Genomic DNA, 23,921 nt, shown 5'->3' on the forward strand with positions numbered 1-23,921 from the left:
CTATGTGTATGGACACTGAATTTTTTTTTACTAATAAACCAAAAATAAACACTGGAGAAAAGTTTATCTTCAAAAATGGTAGTGATAAAAGTGGATAGCTGCAAGTATAAGATGCAAATAGGTCCAAAACTGTCTCTTTGCATAAAAATCAGCTCCGAGTGGATCACTGGCCTCCATATAAAACCAGATATGTTGATCCTCAGAGAGGAAAAAGTGAAAGATAGGCTTGAACTCACTGACACAAGAGAGAACTTTCTGGCAGGACTCCCATAGAAAAGACACTAAGACCAAGAATTAATTAATGGGATCTCATGAAGTTGAAAATAAGGCAAAGCAAACAAGGAATCATTCAAGCAAAGCAGCAATGAAGAGTTGAAGAGCAATTACATGTCCAATAAAATGTTAGTAGCTACAGTAAACAAAGGACTAAAACACTGAGCATTGTGTACAGAATGTAGCAGAGTCTCAAAATGTAAAATACAAAGGGTTGAGTAAAATTTAAAAGAAATACTCAGCAACTTTATCCACCAGGTGATTCCATATCATACCAATCACAACTATTAAGATCAAATGAAACAAATGACAGCACATGCTGATTAGAGTGCACACTGGTACAGTCATTATGAAAATTAGGGTAAAGTTTCCGTCATGCACTTGGGTATCAATCTACATCAATCCAACTATACTACTACTTGAAAAATACCCAAAGGACTGTACTGTAATACTTAATCATTCACATTCATTGATTCTGAGTTCTACAGTAAGAATAACCCCAGAAGTTAGGTGTCCACAAAGTTGCCAGCAACAACACAATCTACCAAAGAAGGGGAAACACAACACAATGGTATTGACATTTACGAAAGAAACTAGAATGGGAAGAATAATGAGGGAAGATGATGGGAGAGACATATAAAGGAAGAAATATAAGGGACAGAAACTAACACTGAAGACCTTTAGACATGCTAGATTTACTCTATTCCTGGTTCATGATGGCACAAGACATCTAGACAATTGGTGAAACTATTTGAATTATTTTCATACATGTCTTTATTTAGGAAGCGTCTATAGAAGTACAGTAGTGTGTTTCCATATGGGAAATTATGTCTTTTTCTCATTCATTCAAAAAATGAAACAAAAATGAAATTCTCACACAAAAAAATGAATATCAGAAAAACAAAAGACCAATAAGAAAAATAAATAAATGATAAAGGAAAACAAAATAAAAAAGTTCATTAATAAAAGCCATTGAGTTCATTTTGTATTATATAACAATTGGCCATGGGACCTACTGTAGAGTGCTATTGTTACATGTAGTGACATTCTGCCGTAGAGAACATATTGTTCTTAGGTATATAACATCATGTGCTCATGGACGTAGCTCAAATGAGTTTGGTGCAAGGGAAGAATATGAACAGAATATATTGTTTGAAAAATTATTTTAATTAAATAATAACCAAGATGAAAACTTCTATATATTATACATATATTTATTGCTGATGTGTATTGAATGAGTACTGCATGTTTTTAACAACAAAATATTAAAAGCTAATGAACGTTTAAGTAATTGTATTGATTACATTTCAAACAGTGAAATACAGATGTACAGTATAATTGTGCTTATGTTTCTACACACACACACACACACACACACACACATATATATATATATATATATATATCACAGTTGAATACCTTTTCTATGTATTAGTCAACAAGTGTTCTATACATCATAAACTAAGTAGAATAGTAAATAGTATGACTTACACTGCTTTCATATCTTCTTTTACAGGAAACATACGATTTCGTATTCCTACTAGATATCCCAAAACGTATCCCACCGATAGTGCAGTGTCTGCAATAGCTTAAAAATGAACACAGAACAAAAAGATTAATAATCATATTTGGTCATATAAAATACAAGCAAACTAAATTTAATATCTATAATTTGTATACTATTCTTTATTACTTGGTAGAGAGAAGGTGAGTAGGAACAGAGAAGAAGAAAGAATAGAAGAAATAAAGGAGGGAAGAGAGAAAGTTATAAATATTTCTGGAATTTATTCTAGCAAGTTTCAAATTGACATGATAAGAAGCTATTGATAAATTCATGTGTGAGTTGATGATATTCTTATAGTTGACAGTAGACCTGAGCCACAGTTGGTAAATTTTTGGAAACAGTGAGTCTCTACTGGTAAGACTTGAGTGATTCTTTGAGTGATGACCATTCTTATGATGAAAGTCATGTGCTTTGCTCAGTATTTAATAATCATAAATATTAATTGAACCTAAGATATGTCAGAAAAAAATCTAACTAATGAGGATACAACTAGTAGCATAGCCTTTTATCTAATAAAGTATTAAATAATCATACAATTTAATTATTAACTTAATTTTCTTTTATTTAATCTACATAGGTAATATAGCATAAATATATATATATATACATATATATATTCAATATGAACATAATAGTACAGTGAGGTCAGAGATGGTGATTCCTCCAGAAGTTCTATTATTGTTGAGAATGTTTTAGCTATCCTGGGATTTTTGTTATACCAGATGAATTTGAGAATTGCTTTCTCTATGTCTAGGAAGAATTGAATTGGAATTTTGATTGGGATTGCATTGAATAGAATATTGCTTTTGGTAAGATGGTGGTTTTTACTAGTCCTATCCTGATGATCCATAATCATGGAAGATTTTTCAAATTCTGAAGTTTTCTTTGATTTTATTCTTCAGAGGTTTGAATTTCTTATATAGATCTGTCATTTGCTTTGTTAGTGTGACACTAAGATATTTTACATTATTTGTGACTATCATGAAGGGTGAGGTTTTGAAAACACAGAAAAATACACACACCTCTATGGTCACTTGATCTTTGACAAAGAAGAAAAAACACCCATTGGAAAAAAGAGAGCATTTTCAACAAATGGTGCTGTTTCAACTGACTGTCAACATGTAGAAGAATGAAAATTGATCCATTCTTAACTCCTTGTACACAGTTCAATTCTAAGAGCATCAAAGGCCTATATGTAAAACCAAATATATGTTGAATTTAATAGAAGAGAAATTAGGAAAGAAACTGAAAAACATTGGCACAGGGGAAATTTTCCTGAACAGAACACTAATAGCCCATGCTCTAAGATCAACAATTGACAAATGAGACCTCATAAAACTGAAGAGCTTCTGTAAGGCAAAGGACGCTGTTAAGAGGACAAAACAGCAATGAACAGATTGTAAAAATAAAAAAAAAAGACTTTAACAATCCTACATCCATTATCTAATATTTAATACTAGAACTCAAGATGTTAGAACCCAGAGAATCAAATAACCCTATTAGAAAATGGGATGTAGAGTTAAACAAAGAATTCTCAACTGAGGAATACCAAATGTCTGAGAAGTACATTCAACATCCTTAGTCATCAGGGAAATGCAAATCAAAACAACCCTGAGATTCCAGTTCACAACAATCGGAATGGCTAAGGTCAAAAGAGGGAGACATAACAACAGAAAGGAAGAAAATTCAAACAATCATCAGATTCCATTGCAAAAGCCTATACTCAATAAAATTGGAAAATGTAAATGAAATGGATGGGTTTCTAGACAGATACCACATACCAAAGTTAAATGAAGAGCAGGTAAACTTTCTAAACAGACCCATATCTCATAATAAAATAGACAAAGCTCAGTGGCAAAGAAAAATACTACTTCAAAGAAAAGGGCTGGAAATTTCCTTTCAAGGCAAATTGTCCAAAGACACAAGGTTAAGAAGTGATTCTAATGATGAATAAAATCGAATTTCAACCAACAGTTATCAAAAATAATTAGAAAGGACACTTCAGACTCATCAAGGGAAAAATCTACCAAGATAAACTCTCAATTCTGAACATCTACGTTCCAAGTACAACGGAATCCACATTCATAAAAGAAACCTCACTAAAGCTCAAAGCACACATTGCACCTCGTGTAAAAATCGTGGGTGACTTCTACACCCTACTCTCACCAATGGACAGATTATGGAAACAAAACCTAGAAAGAGACATGGAGAAACTAACAGAAGTTATGAACCAAATGGATTTAACAGATAGCTATAGAACATTCCATCTTAAAAAAAAAAAAGAATATACCTTCTTAGCACCTCACGGCACCTTCTTGAAAACTGACCATATAATCCATCACAAAGCAGGCCTCAAATGACACAAGAAGTTTGAACTAATTCCATGCATACTGTCACATCACCGAGGACTAAGGACAACAAAAGCAACGTACACATGGAAGCTGAACAACACTTTATTCAATGACAGCTTCCTCAAGGAAGAAAGAAAAAAATTAGACTTTTTAAATTTAATGAAAATGAAGGCACAACATACCCAAATTTATGGGATACAAGGAAAGCAGTACAAAGAGGAAACCTCACAGCTCTGAGTGCCTCCAAAAAGAAACTGGAGAGAGCAGACACTTACAGTTAGACAGTACACCTGAAAACTCTAGTACAAAAAGAAGAGGAGTAAATGGCAGGAGATAATCAAACTCAGAGATGAAATCAACCAAGTTGATAGAAGAAGTACTATACAAAAAAAATTAATTAAACCAGGAGCTGGTTCTTTGAGAAAATCAACTAGATAGATAAAACCTTAGCCCTTAGCTCATTAACCATAGGCACAGAGACAGTATCCATTTTAACAAAGGAGACATAACAACAGAAACTGAGGGAAATAAAAAAAGACAGATTATATTGCAAAAACCAATACTCAACACACCTAGAAAATCTGAAGGAAATGGACAATTTTCTAGACAGATACCAGGTACCAAAGTTAAATCAGCATTAGATAATCTATCTAAATTATACTATAACCCCTCAAGTCATAGATGAATTCATCAAAAGTCTCCCAAGGAAAAAAATCCCAGGACTATATGAGTTTAGTGAGAATTCTATCATACCATCGAAGAAGACCTAGTAACAATACTCTTCAAACTGTTCCACAAAATAGAAACAGAAGGAATGCTAATCAATTTGTTCTTTGAAGCCACAATAATACTTGTACCTAAACCACACAAAGACCCAACAAAGAAAGAGTAATTCATCACAAGAGTAATTTCCATCATGAATATCAATGCAGAAGTACTAAATAAAATTCTTGCCAACCAAATATAAAAACACATTTAAAAAATCATTTGCCATGATCAAGTAGGCTCCATTCCAGGGATGCAGGGTGAATGAAGCTATGAGAATCCATCAATATAATCCATTATATAAACAAACTCAAAGATAACAACCACATGGTCATCTCATTAAATGCTGAGAAAGCTTTTGACAAAATTCAACAACCCTACATGATTAAAGGCTTGGAAAGATCAGGAATTCAAGGCCCATACCTAAACACAGTAAAAGCAATATACAGCAAACCAGTAACCAACATCAAACCAAATGGAGAATCCCACTAAACCAAATCCCACTAAAATCAGGGACTAGACAAGGCTGATCACTCTCTCCCTAGCTATTCAATAAAGTACTTGAATTCCTACCCAGAGCAATCAGACAACAAAAGGAGGACAAAGGGATGTCAATTGAAAATGAAGAAGTCAAATTATCATGGTTGCTGATGATATGATAGTACACTTAAGTGACCCAAAAAATTACACCAGAAAACTCCTAAGCCTGACTTCAATAAAGTGGCTGAATACAAAATAACTAAAACAAATCAATAGCCTTTCTCTACTCAAAGGATAAACAGACTGAGAAAGAAATTAGGAAAATGACAACCTTCACGATAGTTACAGATAATATAAAATACCTTGGTGTGACTCTATACAAGCAAGTGAAAGATCTCTATCACAAGAACTTCAAGACTCTAAAAAAAGAAATCAAAGATTTCAGAAGATGGAAAGACCTCCCATGCTCAGGAATTGGCAGGATTAATATAATAAAAATGCACTGGAGGACCAACCTTGGCCCAACCAAGGGCTTCACCTTCCACTGGTGCCCCAACAAGGCTATTCTCTGCTACATATGCAGTTGGAGCCCGGGTCAGTCCATGTATAATCTTTCAGTAGAGGTTTAGTCCCTGGAAACTCTGGTTGGTTGGCATTGTTGTTCTTAAAGGGTTGCAAGCTCCTTCACCTCTTTCAATACTGAAATAAAGCGATAAGGAGGATGTACAGGGGGAATACCTGCATGGGGGATGGGGGGAAGGGATGGAAGCTTATGGACAGGAAGCCAGGAAGGGGAATAACATTTGAAATGTAAGTAAAGAAATAAATCTAATAAAAATTTTACAAAATATAATAAAAATGGCCATCTTGCTGAAAGCAGTCTACAGATTCAATGCAATCACCATCAAAATCCCAACTCAGCTCTCCGGAGAATTAGAAAAAGCAATTTGCAAATTCATTTGGAATAACAAAAAACCAAAGATAGTGGAAACTATTCTCAACAATAAAAGAACTTCTGAGAGAATCACTATCCCTCACCTGAAGCAGTATTACAGAGCAATGGTAATATGAACTGTATGGTATTATTATAGAAATAGGTAGGTAGATCAGGGGAAACCTATGGTCAATTGATTATTGACAAAGGAGCTAAAACCATCCAATTGAAAAAAGACAGCATTTTCAACAAATGGTGCTGGTTCAACTGGATGTCAGCATGTAGAAAAATGCAAATTGACCCATGCTTATTTCCTTGTACAAAGCTCAAGTCCAAGTGGATTAAAGACCTCCAAATAAAATGAGATACAATGAAGCTAATAGATGAAAACATGGGGAAGAGCCTCGAACATATAAGAAAAGGGGAAAATTTCCTGAGCAGAACAACAATGGCTAATGCTCTAAGATCAAGAATCAACAAAGGGAGCCTTTTAAAATTGCAAAGTTTCTCAAGGGGAAGGACACTGTCACTAAAGTGGCAACCAATAGATTGGGAAAAGATCTTTACTAATCCTTCATCCAATAGAGGGGTAATATCCAATATATACAAAGAACTCAAGAATTTAGACTGCAGAGAATAATATAACCTTATTAAAACTGGGGTAAAGACCTAAAAAATAGATTTCTCAATTGAGGAATATAAAAGGACCTAGAACCACCTAAAGAAATGTTCAACATCATTAATCATCAGGGAAATGCAAATCAAAACAACCCTGAGATTACCCCTCACATCAGTCAGAATGACTAAGATAAAAACTCAGGTGACAGCAGAAACTGGTGAGGATGTGGAGAAAGACGAACACTCCTGCATTGTTGGTGGGATTGCAAGCTGGTACAACTACTATGCATATATCAGTCTTATGGTTCCTCAGAAAATTAGACATAGTAATACCTTAGGACCCAGCTACATCACTCCTGGGCATATACCTAAAAGATGCTCCAATATATATATATGCTCACATATAACATGGACACATGCTCCACTATGTTTATAGCAGCCTTATTTATAATAGGCAGAAGCTAGAAAGAACCCAGATGTCCTTCAAAAGAGGAATGGATACAGAAATCTTGGTACATTTATACAATGGAGTAATACTCAGCTATTAAAAACAATGACTTCATGAAATTCATATGCAAATGGACAGAACTAGAACATATCCTGAGTAAGGTAACCCAGTCACAAAAGAACACACATGGTATGTACTCACTTGTAAATGGACATTAGCTCAAAAGTTTAGAATACCCATGAAAAATTCACAAACTATATGAAGCTCAAGAAGAAACAAGACCAAAATGTGGATACAACAGTCCTTGTAAGAGGAAAGAACAAAATACTCATAGGAGGAAATACATTTACAAAGAGTGGAGCAGGGACTGAAATAAAGGTCATCCAGAGACTGCCTGACCTTGGGATACATACCATATGCAGCCACCAAACTCAGTCACTATTACTGATGCCAGAAGTGCTTGCTAACAGGAGCCTGATATGGATGTTTCCTGAAAGGCTTTGCTAAAGCCTTAATGATACAGATGAGGATGCTTGCAACTTACCATCAGACTGAGCACAGGGACTGCAATGGAGGAATTAGAGAAAGGACTGAAGGACCTGAAGGGGTTTTCAATCCCATAGGAAGAGCAACAATATCAACCAACCAGACCCACCCTCTTCCAGTGCTACCAGGTATTAATAACCAACAAGAGTATACATGGAGGGATCCATGGCTACAGCCACATATGTAGCAGAGCTTGTCTGGCATCAATAGAAGGAAATGTCCTTGGTCCTGTGAAGGATTATTTCACCAGGGCACTGAGGCAGGAGTGCGTACATGGGAGTCTGAGCATCTTCATGGAAGTCGGGGTAAGGAGAAGGGGTGATGGGAGGGGGAAAAGAGTTAACATTTGAAATGTAAATACATAAAATATCAAATAGAATTTAAAAACTATTTAAAAAGACTTAGTCATGTTATGACACAAGATTATAGAAAACTTTTATCTAACAATAGTGTTATGGTTTTATATCTGTCTTAGCAAAAAGAAAAGGGAAATAGAAAAAAAATCATATGATCCCCTCCTTAGATGCAGAAAAAGCATTTGACAAAATACAACACCACTTATTGTTAAAAGGATTGGAGAGATTGGGAATTCAAGGCCCAAAACTAAACATAATAAAAGCAAGTTACTGCAATCCAACAGCCAATATCAAATTAAATGGAGAGATATTGAAGCAATCCCAAAATAGCCAGGAAAAGACAAGAATTCCCACTCTACCCAAACTTATTCAAAATAGTACTCGAAATTCTAGCTAGAAAAATAAGACAACAGTGATCAAAGAGATACAAATTGGGAAAGTAGAAATAAACATATCAATATTTGCAGATGATATGATAGCACACAAAATCGACCACAGAAATTCTACCAGAGAAATTTTGGGGTGATAAAAAACTTCAGAAATGTGGCTGAATAAAAAGTTGACTCTAAAAAATCAGTAGCCTTCCTTTACACAAATGATAAACAGGCTGAGAAAGAAACTAGGGAAATGACACCCTTGACAATTGCCACTAATAATATAAAATATCTTGGGGTAACTCTAACTTAACAAGGTGGAAGATCTGTGTGACAATAACCTCAAGACTCTCAAGAAAGAAATTGAAGATCTCAGAAAATGGAGAGGTCTCCCATGCTCATGGATTGGCAGAATTAACATTGTAAAAATGACCATCCTACTAAAGGCAATCTGCAATCCCCATGAAAATTTCAACACAATTCTTCAAAGCATGGAAAGAACACGTCTCAAATCCATCTAGAAAGAAAAAAAAAACAGAATAGCGAAAACCATCCTTAACAATAAAACAATGGCTGGGGGAATCACCATCAATGACTTCAAGTTCTACTCCAGAGCATTAGTAATAAAAAAAAATAATAAAATAAATAAAAAATAAAAACCTGAATGATACTGGTACAGAGACAGAGAGGTTGATCAGTAGAATAGAATTGAAGACTGAGAAATAAAGTCACACACTTTCACACACTTGATCCTTGACAAGGAAGACAAAAATTTATCATGAAGATCCTGAGTGAGGTAACTCAATCACAGAAAAACACACTTGGTATGCACACGTTGATAAATGGATACTAGCCAAAAAGCTTGAATTACCCAAGACGCAATCCACAGACCATAGGAAGCTTAAGAAGAAGGATGACCAAAATGTGGATTCTCCCACTCCTTCTTAAAAGGGGGGGTATCCATAGGAGGGGATATGGAAGCAAAGTTTAGAGCAGCAACTCAAGGAATATCTATTCAGAGCCTGCCCCACATGTGGCCCATATATATACAGCCACCAAAACTAGATAAGAGTGATGCATGTGGCTAGAGATCTCTCCTGAGAGACATATCCAATACAGAGGTCAATGCTAGCAGCAAACCACTGAACAGTGAACAGGACTCCCTTGAGGGGAATTAGAGGAAGGATTGAAAGTTGAAGGAGCTTACAACCCCATAAGAACAACAATGCCAACCAACCAGAGCTTCCAGGGACTAAGCCACTACTGAAAGACTATACATGAACTGACCCAGGGCTCCAACTGCATATATAGCAGAGAACAGCCTTGTTGGGGCACCAGGGGAAGGGGAAGCCCTTGGTCCTGCCAAGGTTGAACCTCCAGTTCAGGGAATAAGGGGGGGTCAATAAGGGGGATATATAGGGAGAATACCTGTATGGGGGAGGGGGAGTGGAGGGAATGGGGTTTTATGGACTGGAAACCAGGAAGGGGAATACCATTTGAAATGTATGTATAGAATATATATCTAATAAAAGATTAAAAAAGAAAGCATATTCAATAAATGGCACTTGCCCAACTTGTCTGTATGTATAAAAAAGAAAATAAATCCATATTTGTCACCTTGCACAAAGCTAATGTCCAAGAGGATCAAGAACCTCAACATAATACCAGATACTCTGAATCTAATAGAAGACAAAGTAGAAAAGAACCTTGAACTCATTGGCACAGACGAAAATTTCCTAAACAGAACTCCAATGACTTATACTGTAAGATCAAAGATTGTTAAATGGGACATCAGAAAACTGGAAAGCTTCTGTAAGGCAAAGAACATAGTCAAAAAGGTAAATTGGCAACCTAGAGAGTGGGAAAAAAACTTTACTTACCCCACATCTCATAGAGGACTATTTTGTCCAAAATATATAAAGAAATCAAGAAGCTAATCACCAAAAAACCAAACAACCTAATCAAAAAATGGGTTATAGAACTCAACCAAGAATTCACAACAGAGGAATCTCTAATGGCTGAGAAGAACCTAAAGAAATGTTCAAAGTCCTTAGTGATCAGATAAATGCAGATCAAAACGACCCTGAGAATACACCTTATACCAATAAGAATGGCTAAGATCAAAACCTCAGGTGACAACACATGTTGTCAAGGATGTGGAGAAAGAGGAACACTCCTCCATTCCTGGTGGGATTGTAAACTGGTATGATCACTTGGGAAATCAATTTACAGGGTTATCAGAAAATTAAAAATAGATCTACCTAAAAAAACCCTTAAGATGGTGCATATACCCTAAAGATGCCCCATCATACCTCAGGGTCAAGTGTTCCACTATGATCATAGTGGCCTTATTTGTGAAAGCCAGAAGCTGGAAAAACCTGAAACATCCCACAACAGAAGAATGGATGCAGAAAATGTGGTTCATTTACACAATAAAATATTACTCAGCTATTTAGAACAAGAACATCCTAAGTTTTGCAGGCAACTAGAAAATATCCTAAGCAAGATAACTCAGACAAATAAAAGGACATGCACAGTCTGCACTCATTAATTAGTGGATATTGGTCCACTGAAAATTAAAGAATACCCAAGATACAGTCCACAGAACTCAACAAGTTCAACAAGCTGAAGGGCCTAAGTGAGGACACCTCAGACCCACTTGGGAGGAAGAAGAAAACAAACAAAAGGAGGGAGGGAGGGATCTGGGGAAAAATGAGATGGGGGAGAAGGGAATATGATCTAGTATTGGGTGGGGGAAAAGGGCAGAAACCCTGAGGGCCAGCAGAAAGAATGGAAACAAGTGACCTCAGGAAGTAGGAGGTTGTGATGACTCTCCAGAATGTACCAGACACATGGAAAGTGAGAGACTCTCAGGAACCAAAGAGAGGGATCCTAGATGAATTGCCCTACAGTGAGAAGAGGGAACTTGTAGAGCCCATCTCCAGCAAAAGACAGGGCATCAAGTGAGGGATGGGGATGCTATCCCAAAGTCAAAACTCTGACCCATAATTGTTCCTGTCTGAAAGACCTGTAGGAATGGATATGGAGAAGAGCCTGGGGAAAAGGAAGTCCAGTGACAGGCCCAAAGTGGGATCCAGCTCAAGGAAAGTCCCCAAGGTCTGACACTATTACTTAGGCTGTGGAGTTGCTCACAAAAAAGATGCCTATCACTCATTGATAAGTGGCTTATAGCCCAAATGCTTGAATTACCCTAGATGCACAGAACACATGAAACTCAAGAAGGATGACCAAATTGCGAATGCTTCACTCCTTCTTTAAAAGGGGAACAAGAATACCCAAGAATACCCTTGGCAGGGAATAGGGAGGTAAAGTGTAGAACAGAGGAAGAAGGAACACCCATTCAGAGCCTGCCCCACATGTGACCCATACATATACAGTCATCCAATTAGACAAGATGGATGAAGCAAAGAAGTGCAGGCCGACAGGAACTGGATGTAGATCTCTCCTGAGAGATACAGCCAGAATACATCAAATACAGAGGCGAATGCCAGCAGCAAACCACTGAACTGGGAACGGGACCCCCGTTGAAGGAATCAGAAAAAGGACTGGAAGAGCTCGAAGGGGCTCGAGACCCCATATGAACAACAATGCCAACCAACCAGAGCTTCCAGGGACTAAGCCACTACCCAAAGACTATACATGGACTGATCCTGGGCTCCAACCTCATAGGTAGCAATGAATAGCCTAGTAAGAGCACCAGTGGAAGGGGAAGCCCTTGATCCTGCCAAGACTGAACACCTAGTGAACGTGATTGTTGTGGAGAGGGTGGTAATGGGGAAAGGATGGGGAGGGAAAGCCAATATAGAAGGGGAGGGGAAGGGGTTAGGGGGATGTTGGCCCAGAAACCGGGAAGGGGAATAAAGGTCAAAATGTAAATAAATACTCGTTAATAAAGATTTTTTTAAAAGATGCCTATCATAACTGCCCTCTTAAAGACCCAACAAGCAGCTGAAAAAGTCAGATACAGATATTTGCACCCAATTAAGAAAAAGCTAGAAGAAGCTGAGGAGGAGGGCAACTCTGTAAGAGGACCAGCAGTCTCAATTAACTGGACCCCTGCGATCTCTCAGACACAGAGCCTCCAAAACATATACAACAGAGATCTTCTGAGTTCAATCAGAGAAGATGCCTCAAGAGACTGGAGGCCCCAAGGAGTTTAGAGGTCTGGTGAGATGGGTGGGGTGGTTTATCCTCATGGAGACAGGGGGGTGGGCAGAGAGGTGTTGGGATATGTACATTGAGAGGGTGGACCAGGAGAGGAATTAATTCTGGATTGGATAGATAGATAGATAGATAGATAGATAGATAGATAGATAGATAGATAGATAGATAGATAGGTAGGTAGGTAGGTAGGTAGGTAGGCTGGTAGGTAGATAGATAGATAGATAGATAGATAGATAGATAGATAGATAGATAGATAGATAGATAGATAGGTAGGTAGGTAGGTAGGTAGGTAGGTAGGTAGGTAGGTAGGTAGGTAGGTAGGTAGGTAGATAGATAGATAGATAGATAGATAGATAGATAGATAGATAGATAGATAGATAGATAGATAGGATTGTCATAGTATATATTTATACAGCAATCACTTACTGATTATACTGGATATACCAATTTCTAGTTCTAATGCAGTGAATTGTGAATAAAAATAGATTAACTTCTGTGACAAACTGAAAAAAAAATATTATCCTGAGTGAGATAACCCAGACACAAAAGAACACACATAGGTTGTAACTTACAGAAAAGTATGTTTTAGCTCAAAAACTCAGAATACCCACAATACAACCCATAAACCATGTGTTGCTTCCAAAGAAGGAATATCAAAATGTAGATGCTTCAATCTTATAAAGAAATGTGAGCAAAATAAACCCAGGAGGTAGAGGGAAGGAGGAACCTAGAAGGGAAAGAAAGGGGAGGGAAAGGGGGTGCAGATTAGGTATTAGAAGGGATGAGAGAGAAATACACAGGGTTAAGAACTTGAATAGAAATGTATAGCATTGGAGGATAGGGAACTGTAGGGTAGCTACTAGAAACACACAGTCTCCAGGGATGTGAGAGGCTTCCAGGACCCAATGGTGATGTGTTTATCATAAATACTCAACAAAGGGTAATAATACAACCTGTAGAGATCAACTCCAGTAGATCAGCATGGGCCCCATTTGAAGGATGGAGCTACCACTCAGCTCAAAATTTATAACCCAGAAATGTTCACATCCAAAGGAAAAGACAGAGACAAAAATAAAGAGTCCAGTGACTGCCCTACCTAGGGATCCATCTCATTTGTAGACACCAAACCCCTACACTATTGCTGACGCCATGAAGCACTTGCTGAAAGGAGCCTGATATGACTGTTCCCTGACAGGTTCTACCAGCCCCTGACCAATACTCATAGCAATCCATTGGGCTGAGCCCAAGTAACCCAATGGAAGAGCTAGGGGAAGGACTGAAGGAGCTGAAGGCCGTCAGAACCCCATAACTAAAACGTTATCTACTACCTGGACCACCCGGAGCTCCCAGGGACTAAACCACCAAACAAAGAGTGTACATTAAGGGGGCCAAGACTTCAGATACATATGCAGCAGAGGATAGTCATATTTGATATCATTAGGAGGGGCTGCAGTGTCTATGCCCCTGTGTAGGGGGATGCGAATCAGGTGAGGCAGGAGTAGGTAGAAGAGAACCCACATAGGACTGGAGAGGGGTGATATGGGGGATGGGATGGTGGATTTGTGGAGGATAAACCAGGAAGGGGAATATCATTTGAAATGTAAACAATAAAATAACTAATAAAAAGGAAAAATGATATCGCATATGTCTGTGAAAATTCTTCATTCTTGCCTACCAGGATCAGAATCTATTACTGGTTACCAGAGAGATTATTGATTGAAGCAATGCTTATTTAATGCAGGAAATAGTTTATTTAAGACATTGTGAGTGAAAGAGATGATACTGTGTGCAACTTTCCAACCCTCCCCCCTGCAACCCCTCTATTTAATCTTTCCTTGACCCGCCATCCCCCTCCCCACTCTCTCAGGGAAAGACAGAGGACAAAGAAAAAAATTTTGCCACTTAAAACATTCTTATACTTCCTATTCCTGTAAGACTTTTCAGTGACATCTTTAGATGATTTAACTAGTGTACCTAATGTCATAATTAGATGTATCGGTGTGATTTTGAAGTTATGAAACCAAGTCATCACTACTTAGTACAGTATCATCACCTGGACAACAGTACACACCACACAGAAAACTGATAAGCATTCAAATGGACCACACATATTTAAAAAAAAAACTTGCCTAGGTATAATCCAGATGAGCATGTGGGAACATGGTCAAAAATAAAGGAGAAAGCAAGCAGATAAAATGGCATGCCTGCTATTCCATGGAGAAACTGCCCGAAGTTGAAGAAAGCAATACATGTTGATTTGTGCGGTATTACAGTTCGCTCACAAACTTTAGTTGTTTTTTTTCCTTCTATGCACAACTCTTTTGAAAGAAAAGAAATATATTTTACTGAATTGAATTCAAAATTACATGTACAATTAATTGCCTGTTGCTGCCCACACCATGTTGTCCTAGTCAGATTGAGTAGAGTCATACAATCAATTCCTCATTATGTTATAGGCAGAAATATCACATTTTAAAAAATGGGTGGGGATATTGGAGATACACGTACTATGAAATGATAGTTACTTATATGCAGAGGATTACATGTATACAGATATTCTTATATACATATACTGTTTACACATGCATAATTCACATTGCATTCATTTTCTAATATGTTGCATCCTGTTCTTCTGACATTTGTCTCCAAAATAAAAGCACTTGAAATGCCCTGGCTAGTATACTATCTGAGTTTAATTCCATGGTCCTTTCTTTAACAATCATTAAATTACATGTACACCGCTCCTGGGATTAAATAATTATTTATGGTTTGTATATGAAATACTTCTCTAAAGTACTACACCAATGAAATGGTATTTTGTGCAGTTTGTGGGGATCAATACATAACTCAGTGGAAAGTGGGAGGATGCACTAAAATTGTGACTTAACGCAGCATATTACTCCTTTTTGCTTTTTCAATGTTATGTTCTGCTTTCATGGGTTTTATGACATTTTCATACAGCTATATGATGAATTCCAATAGATTTTATATCTTCACTCTTTCTCCCTGCCTCTGTTTCCCACTGATTGGCTTCCACTTTTCAAGTAGATCCCTTTTCTACATTCATAGCCTTTTAATGACTCAGTGAGCTCCATTAGATTTGCTTACTGGATGACAGGAGAAAGGTTATTTGTAGGATGGTGGGCCATCCTCAACTTCTCACCTTGCCAGGGGATTTACTGTACTCCCCCATCCTCTCTGAGGAACATCTAGCTATATATACATCTACAGAAATGCATGTTGAGCTAATTTACTCTCATTAAGTTGTTCACAAATGCTGTCATCGGTAACTGATGTGCAGGCACAGCTTCCATGAGTTCAAGACTACAGTGGTCACTTCATGCCCAAAGTCAATGTTTCACACTACTTCTCACACCCTCTACCCATCAAATTCACTTATTCTTCTGCCTCATCTTCTGCAACGTTGTGTGGTCCTTCCAGAACCCATTTATGGTTGAGTCTATAAGAGTCACTCTTTCTTAATTCTATGCTTTTAATCTATCTGGTTAATGTCTCTGAGTATATGATCCAAATTATCCTTTAAAACTCCTGTCTGGATGCTCCTCTTAACTATCTCAGTGGCCCTGTGTATGAATCTTCTGTAATTATAGTTGGTACTTCTTTAATCGTTTCTATCTTTTGCAACATGTAAACTCTCAATAAAAGTACAACAGTAGTAAAATTATTATTTTTCCAAGATCTCTAGCAATTCTTTTTGAGCTGATTAACACCATATGATGTTCAAAAGTCAATTTGACTCCATGTTGAAAAGACTCAAGAGAGTATTACAAGCTCATGACAGTCATAAAGTACCTCCTGGGTTCATTCACTTCTGTATTGTTCTAGAAAGTTGAACTTATTAGTCCACCTAGTCATAAGGATCATATTTCTCAGCTGTAAACTGGCTAAACTTTTTGAGTCTTAAAAATATAAATCACTCTCCTTTAAGGAAATTGAAGATTTAAGAAACTTAACAACTAAGTAGCATATATAGAAATCTCCAAAGGAGAAACTATTAAGAAGTAGGGTGTGTTCAATACTACAAATGAGGATTAAAGGTCTAATTTCAAAACACATAAGGTTTAATTATAGTAAATAACATGAGGTGTATTAATGACTTGAGAAAATTATTGTTATAACATTTTAGTTAAAAGTCATGTTGAAGTTAGCCAAAGAAATGTATAGAAAATCAAGTTGTCTTTCAGATAGTCTTGTATGAAAATGAGGTTTAAACAGGTTATAGAAAGAGTGAGAAGGACTTGGAGATGGAGAGGCCCTCAGCAATTCAGAGATCTGGGTGTTCTTCCAGAGAACCAGGATTCTGTTTCCAGCAGCTAAATAGCAGCTCAAACCCATCTGCATCTCCAATTCAAGGGAAACTGACAACAAGGCATCAGCATGCACATGGTGTGCACGTAAACACATATGCAGAACACCCAAAATATTTAAATGTTATGGCATATAACACCCCTTCATCCACTAATTACCTTGTAGCCCTGATAAATACAAAGCAGACATTAAAACAAGAGTGAAAACTGAGGAAGTATGCAGGATTGAAGGGAAGGAACAATATGTGATGGTTTGTGAAGACATGGCATATGAGATTTTGAAAGGTGGAAGGAAAAAGGGAGTAAACATACAATACTGAAAAACAAGTAAGTCATGGTCAAACGTTCAAACATGGAATGAGTTGTTTGTGTGTAATCACTAGTGAGCACTGATAGAGAAGGAGACCTTGCAAACAGCTGTAGAAGGGGTGACAAATGGAAGGAAGGATGAGCTAGAAGCGCATGGAAGGCTCAATAGAGGACAGCTCCTTCGTTTTCACTGGAATGAAGAGAAGAATACTGATACCCAAGTGTAGGCTAGTGGAAAACGTCAATGTTAGGAAAGTAGGGCAATTTTCCTGAATGCTGATATCCTCCATTCAACATAGGACAATGTAGGAGTTTGGTAAACAAACCAAAACCAAATCACTACCATCCTGAAACCAAACAAGGAGCAAACAAACAAAATGAAATAAACAAAACAAAACACAACAAAACAAAAACCTTATGTTTTTCCAAAGGTTACAATAGATTGTGGAGTATGCCTCTCACATGAGTAGATCCATTTGTAAAGAGAGCAGCACTTCTAGGTGGCAGCAGAAGATTCATCACAAGACTCAGCAGCAACCAGCTGGCATAGGGAAAGTGCATGATTGATTCCCAAGGTTTCCAAGAAGGACAATGGGATAAAAGAACTGAGGACACTTATTAGAGGAGGTTTGAAGATTTTGATGTGACATGTTAGCAGACAGAAAACTAACTGCAAATGAAGGGAAGTAACAACTAGGAGAACCAGAGAAAGCTGGTTTTCATTATCCATTGGTCGTAATGATAGAAAAGAAGTTTGCCTTCATTCTGAGTATGACCCATTGGTGGGTATCATCAAAAACCTGGGCTCAGTATACCTGCAAAGAAGAATATTTGCATGATCACTTTGTATGAAGTTCTAGAAAACAAAGGTGACAATGCAGAATGCATGTTTATAAGAATTTTGGGGAGAAAAGTTGTATTGAATTGTTCAAGATATTGTGAAGTATGATGTCTACATGTTTGTTGAGTCACACATACTCTACATGTTGGTAAGAGATACAAAATAGAACAGGTAACAAATAGAAAACAGAAAGCTGTGGACTGTACTAAAGAGGGTCAGAGCAGTACTGAAAATGAACCTAGTGTCTAATCAAGAAAGCACCAAAAGGTGAGAGCAGAAAAGAAAATTAGGAGACATAGCAACAATGGAAGATGCATAGGTAAACAAATGGAGACTCCCTTCCTCCTCCCTTTCTCTCTCTCCTTCTTCCCCTCCTCACTTCCTCCACCTGACTATCTCCCTCTCCCTCCCTCTTCCTCCCTCTCCCTCCCTCTCCCTGCCCCATCCACCTCTCCCCCACTTCATGCACACACACACACGTGTGTGTGTGTGTGTGTGTGTGTGTGTGTGTGTGTGTGTGTGTGTAAGAGGCCAGGCCAGAAGAATAGATCCCCTTGAGATGTAGTTATTTGTGGTACCTGACTGGATAATGTCTGTGTCTGGAACCAAACTCAGGTCCTCCACAAGGGTAGTACATCTCTTAATTACTGACTAGAATTTTTAATATTGACTATGACAAGTTCCTGAGAATTCTACCATTCCTGACCAGAATTCTGCTAAGAGAACAAAGGAGTTGCTTTTCATTATCTTCTTTAGTCATCTTCTCATTGAAGCCAATGTCAGTTCTATAAATGTAAGTGACATTTTCAAGACGTATAATATACACATCTTACATTTGTATTCGTCACATAGCTTACAAATATTTTTATATTTAAATAGTTGTGCTTTATATTAACTACTTTAAATTTTATATCATATAAACTTAAAAACATAAACAAGCATTAATAAAACATTAATATACATGCAAATGCAAATGGATACATGCCGCTTATTCATCATTTCTTGTTAAAACCCAGCTTAACATGCCAATAAAAGCCTGTACATTAAAGGAAGAATCTGAGACAATAGTGTTAGAAGTACATATACTCCAAGGACATTTCAAGTAGAACTTATTTACTAGGAATAGCAAAACTTGTGGAATCAACACTAAACAATGTCACAAAGTCACCATCTTTGTAAATTCAAATGGTAGTCAGAGATTAGCACACACTTTTGAAAAGGATCACTTTTCTAGTTACCCCTGTATTTGAACCTGTATGAATCTGTTCCATAAATAAAACAAACAGAATAATTAAAGTATCTGATACAAAATAAAATGACTTTCCAGACTTCTCTAGAGACTTGCAACATCCTTAAAATTGTATATAAAAAATAACTTTATAAATTATCCCACAATGTTTCTTCCTACACTCATCTCTTTCCAAGAGAAAAATCAGAGCCATATAGATATTACTGATTATTACAGAATCACATATAGGAGAAAGGATACACAAATGTAAATCAAAATATTTTCAATTTCTTGAACCAAAGAGTTAAATAAATATTGCTAATGCATGGAAATATATTAGAAAAAGATCTCACCATCTGTTACTGTGCCCAGTTTTATAATTTCATAATTGAAGAAAGGAATAGCAAAAACCATCGATGCAAGTCCTGTTACAAAGCAGGCAGCTACCATCCATCTTACCCTGTTACCTCTACCTCCAAAGTGTGCACCAACCAATGATACAAGGAAAGCAGCCAAGTCATCACCAGAACCCATTGTTAATGTCTCTAACTTTGACGGAGACAATTCACTCACATACACTTTTAAACTCTGATCAACAAGACCAAATATCATACCTAGAAAACAAAAGGAGGTCAAAAGTCAGTACAATACATTTGAGCAGGCAAAAAGGCTACTATTATAATAATTCAAAGAAAAATTATATTCATACTGTTTACATTTATTTCATAATACTGTCAATGAGTAAACCTATAAATAATAATAAGTTTATTAACTTTAATGAATTATTGTTACCTTAATATGATAAGCTATTTTAAGTACCTCTATCAGTAGTCTCTTAAGACATAATTACATTTGAATCACCATACCACTGCATTAATGTTTTATGTTCCTATTTTGAAGAATTAATAAATAATATAAGGGGTGTTTACTTATTTCTTTAATTGAAATGACAAAGTCATTTGAAACCCAACTTAGATTTCAAAGTATAACTTTGTTCCAGAACTAGGATTCTGTGCTTGAAGTTCAACATTTCTGAGCATTTTAATCTTAAAAAAAAAAGAATACTAATGTATACACTGAAATAAATCACTCTAAAGAGCTTTAAATAAATAAATGTAACATTATGTGTGTACAATTACTATGAAGCTTCTAAAAAGGAAAACAGTCATACTAGGGGGGAAAATGATGTGATACAAGGAATAGCTGCAGAAAGATTTCATTTCTTGGAGGGAAAACAGAAAATACTTAAAAGTTAAAACTCATGGTATGTCTGCAAGGTGGCAGGATCACCTGCCATTCCTGAGACAACCATCACCGCTGTTGCCCAGTTACCTCAATCACTCCTTGGACTGCAGGGATCCAGGAACCCATAGTCCTCCTAAAGTTCCTAAAGCTCTGAGAACCGGCTGATCCCTGCTGGTCGACTGCCCCAGCAGACACAGGAGCACGGAGCTGCTGAACCATTCATGAGTGTTGCTGATAGCAAGTCTATTCCCTATTTTACCTCCAAGAACTCCAACCACTCAGTGCTGCTTCTGTTGTCAAAATCACCACCCAAATCAGCAACCACAGAAGATTCTGCCTACTCTTTTGATGCCGACTGCCCCAGCGTCTCACGCCAGTAGCTAAGTGTGACTGCCAGCTGGAGGCCAGTGGGCAAATGTAGTTTCCAAGTTATCACAAAAATTATTAGTAAAAATTATAATTAAAATAATATAACAGAAGAAAGAGGAAGAGGAAGGAGAAGGCAACATATGGACGACAGCACTCAAGTGTTTCTTCCTGTGATCTGAACAACTTGAACTTTCTCAATTCAAAGACGAGGAAACCACCTAGAGGCAGAAATCTGGTTTCTTAAGAGTTTTTCAAACTTGTGATGGTGATGCTGTTTTCAATTATATCTTAATCTCCTGAGCATCCCCCCCGAACTTAAGCTGATCATTAACATGCAGTAACTCAGCACTACTTTCCCATCAGTTTTGAAGCTGAAACCCACGGTATGGAGTCCTCGCTGCCAAGCAGAGAGTCAAAGACTGAAAACAGCAGCAGAGCATTGGAGTTAACTGGTTTTCATTCATATTTGGAAAACGAATCACAGGTCATCCACTCTCTCCTTCCCACAGTGTGTCATACTTATGCCTAACTCAATAAATCCTCTGGCCTGATCAACCCTGATCCTACAACTTACCATGAGCCATGGTCCCTAAAAAGTACGCAGTCAAGAAGCAATTAATGTTGTTGAAACGCTGTAAACAAGGGAAAACTAGAGGGCCCAAACCAAATGACCCCTCCTCCAAGGAATCACTGAATTGCGAATGTGGCATTTTCTCTTCTGGAATATCTGCAAACTTCTTCATTGCTCTTGGAACTGTTTTCATGTACGTTTCTATTTTCCTGGGGTGCGCAGTTTCCCTGTGTTCATCCCCCTCGACCACCGGAACCTGCTCAACTCTGTTTGATGTTCTGTTCTTGACCTTGTCCATGGTTTATCCAAAGCAGGTCCAAGGACTCTGTGGGTGTGTTTTGAGGCACCTGTGTACTCCCTGGGCTCAGGAGAGTAAAGTTGTCATTGCCACTCGAACCTCTACAGGAAACGTTATTTCCAGTGCCGGGAGCCAACGTCCCTGCAGACCTGGTGAGTGACGCTGCAGAAGTTCCAAGCCTGGATTCCGTCTTCTCTGCGTCACAGAAAAAAAAAAAAAAAAAGAAAGAAAAGATGAGGAAGAGAAGGAGGGAGAAGGGGGAAGGGAGAGGAGATGAATATGATCAAACCAAGTTTAACAAGATGTCGAATAAATAATAAAAATATTCATAAAAGAAACAGGGAAAAATAAACGTGTAATCAAAGAACTAAGGAACCAAACATCAGCATCTCCGGGCTTCCTTTAGGGTGGTGTCGTTTTAGGTGGATAATCTCCCTTGATACAAATTCATTAAAGTTCTATCATAGTATGTGTGTATGAAAGATGATATCAGGATATAGAGTATTATTTATTCCTATCCACTGTGATGAACAGTGATAGATGAACAAAGCAAGAATCAGTTTAAAAGATGTCAAGCAATGGCCTTGAATGCAAAGGTTTACACTGAGAATGAGTTCTCCTGAATTTCATCCCCAGCCAAGAGCAGAAGGCAGGAGTATGTTCTACTATAAATGGAGGAAGGCAGGAGTATGTTCTACTATAAATGGAGGGAGGCAGGTTATGTTCTACTATAAATGAATGCAGGGGCTGTAGAGAAGCATTAACATTCGTGGGGGGAATTATGTCATCTGAGAGAAGGACCATGGTAGATAGTATGAAACTTGTTTTATATAAAAATGCAATTTGAGATCAGCTGCTTCTTTTTTTTTCTTTTCTTTTTTTTTTTTTTAGGAGCTGGGGACCGAACCCAGGGCCTTGCGCTTGCTAGGCAAGCGCTCTACCACTGAGCTAAATCCCCAGCCCCCCGAGATCAGCTGCTTCTTAGGGTGAATGTGACTCATGGATATGTACAGGGTATTTTTCCATTCTAAATGAACCAATCTTCTCTCTTAAGATGTCGACAGGTTGCCACAACTCATAAACCTTAGAAGAATTTCATCACTCGATTAGTCAATATGGTAACCAGGAAAAACTACTGAATAAATGTAGAGAATTAGTTTACATTGGGAAAAGAAATATTATTCTTTCTTAAATTGAGAGACTTGATTTTTCATCATACTAACTACGTGAATAACAGCAAACGCTTCGTTTCCTATTTCCTCATAATTGGCATAAATAGCCTCTCATGTTGCTTCATTATATTAATAAGCATAAATGAAGCAGGGCACCTAAGGATGAGCGTGTGGGAGGGTAAGAATCCTTCTCCTCTGATACCAAACTCTTTATAACCTAAAGGCAGAAGGGAAAGATAGCTGAGAAAACAACAAAATCCCTGGAAATTCTGTTTCTAGAAATCCATAAAAGTCCAAGAGAGCACTACTCCCACCTGTCAACAACAGCGAATTAAGATCTTCTAAGTCAATATATAGATGGATCCAGACAACAGCAGAATTTGCACTCGTTAGTTGAATTCACTCCCAAATGTGAGAAGCGATAAGAAAACAGCACAGACCACTCATGTGTCTGTTAGAGAGGACACAGATGGAAAGAACCTTGGGAAAATCAAATATGGGAAACTATTGGAGTTTTAATGACTTGCTTGTTTAAAATTACCCGAAGGTTTTTGTTTGTTTTTCTGCTATTGTGAAAGATGTTGTTTTGCTGATATTTTTTTCCCATCTATCATTTTTACATAGTAAAGCTACTGATTTTTGTGTGTTGATTTTGATCCCTGCTAT

At 37.4% G+C, this 23,921-nt stretch overlaps 1 protein-coding gene across 19 annotated transcripts in view; it reads right to left on the reverse strand.

Moving 5' to 3' along the window:
• Positions 1-22,259, reverse strand: part of Slco6d1 (solute carrier organic anion transporter family, member 6d1) — a 156,838-nt gene extending 134,579 nt beyond the window's left edge. For 12 of the 19 annotated variants that reach the window (XR_005488950.2, XR_010054621.1, XR_005488948.2 and 9 more), the window contains exons 1-4: positions 21,789-22,259; positions 19,954-20,214; positions 15,024-15,212; positions 1,765-1,861 (exon numbers count right to left, since the gene is read on the reverse strand). Coding sequence is in view for 15 of the 19 variants with exons in the window: in XM_017596585.3 (XP_017452074.1) it covers positions 1,765-1,861; positions 15,024-15,212; positions 19,954-20,214; positions 21,789-22,083 (842 nt within the window). In the remaining 4 variants the exon portion in view is untranslated. Of the gene's footprint in view, positions 1-1,764; positions 1,862-15,023; positions 15,213-19,953; positions 20,215-21,788 lie in introns of those variants that run through there. The other 7 variants (XM_063267542.1, XM_063267541.1, XM_039084005.2 and 4 more) reach the window with 5 other exon arrangements.
• Positions 22,260-23,921: the final 1,662 nt, after the last annotated feature.

The sequence above is a fragment of the Rattus norvegicus genome, chromosome 9, assembly GCF_036323735.1.
Source record: "Rattus norvegicus strain BN/NHsdMcwi chromosome 9, GRCr8, whole genome shotgun sequence".
NCBI classification, from domain to species: Eukaryota; Metazoa; Chordata; class Mammalia; order Rodentia; family Muridae; genus Rattus; species Rattus norvegicus.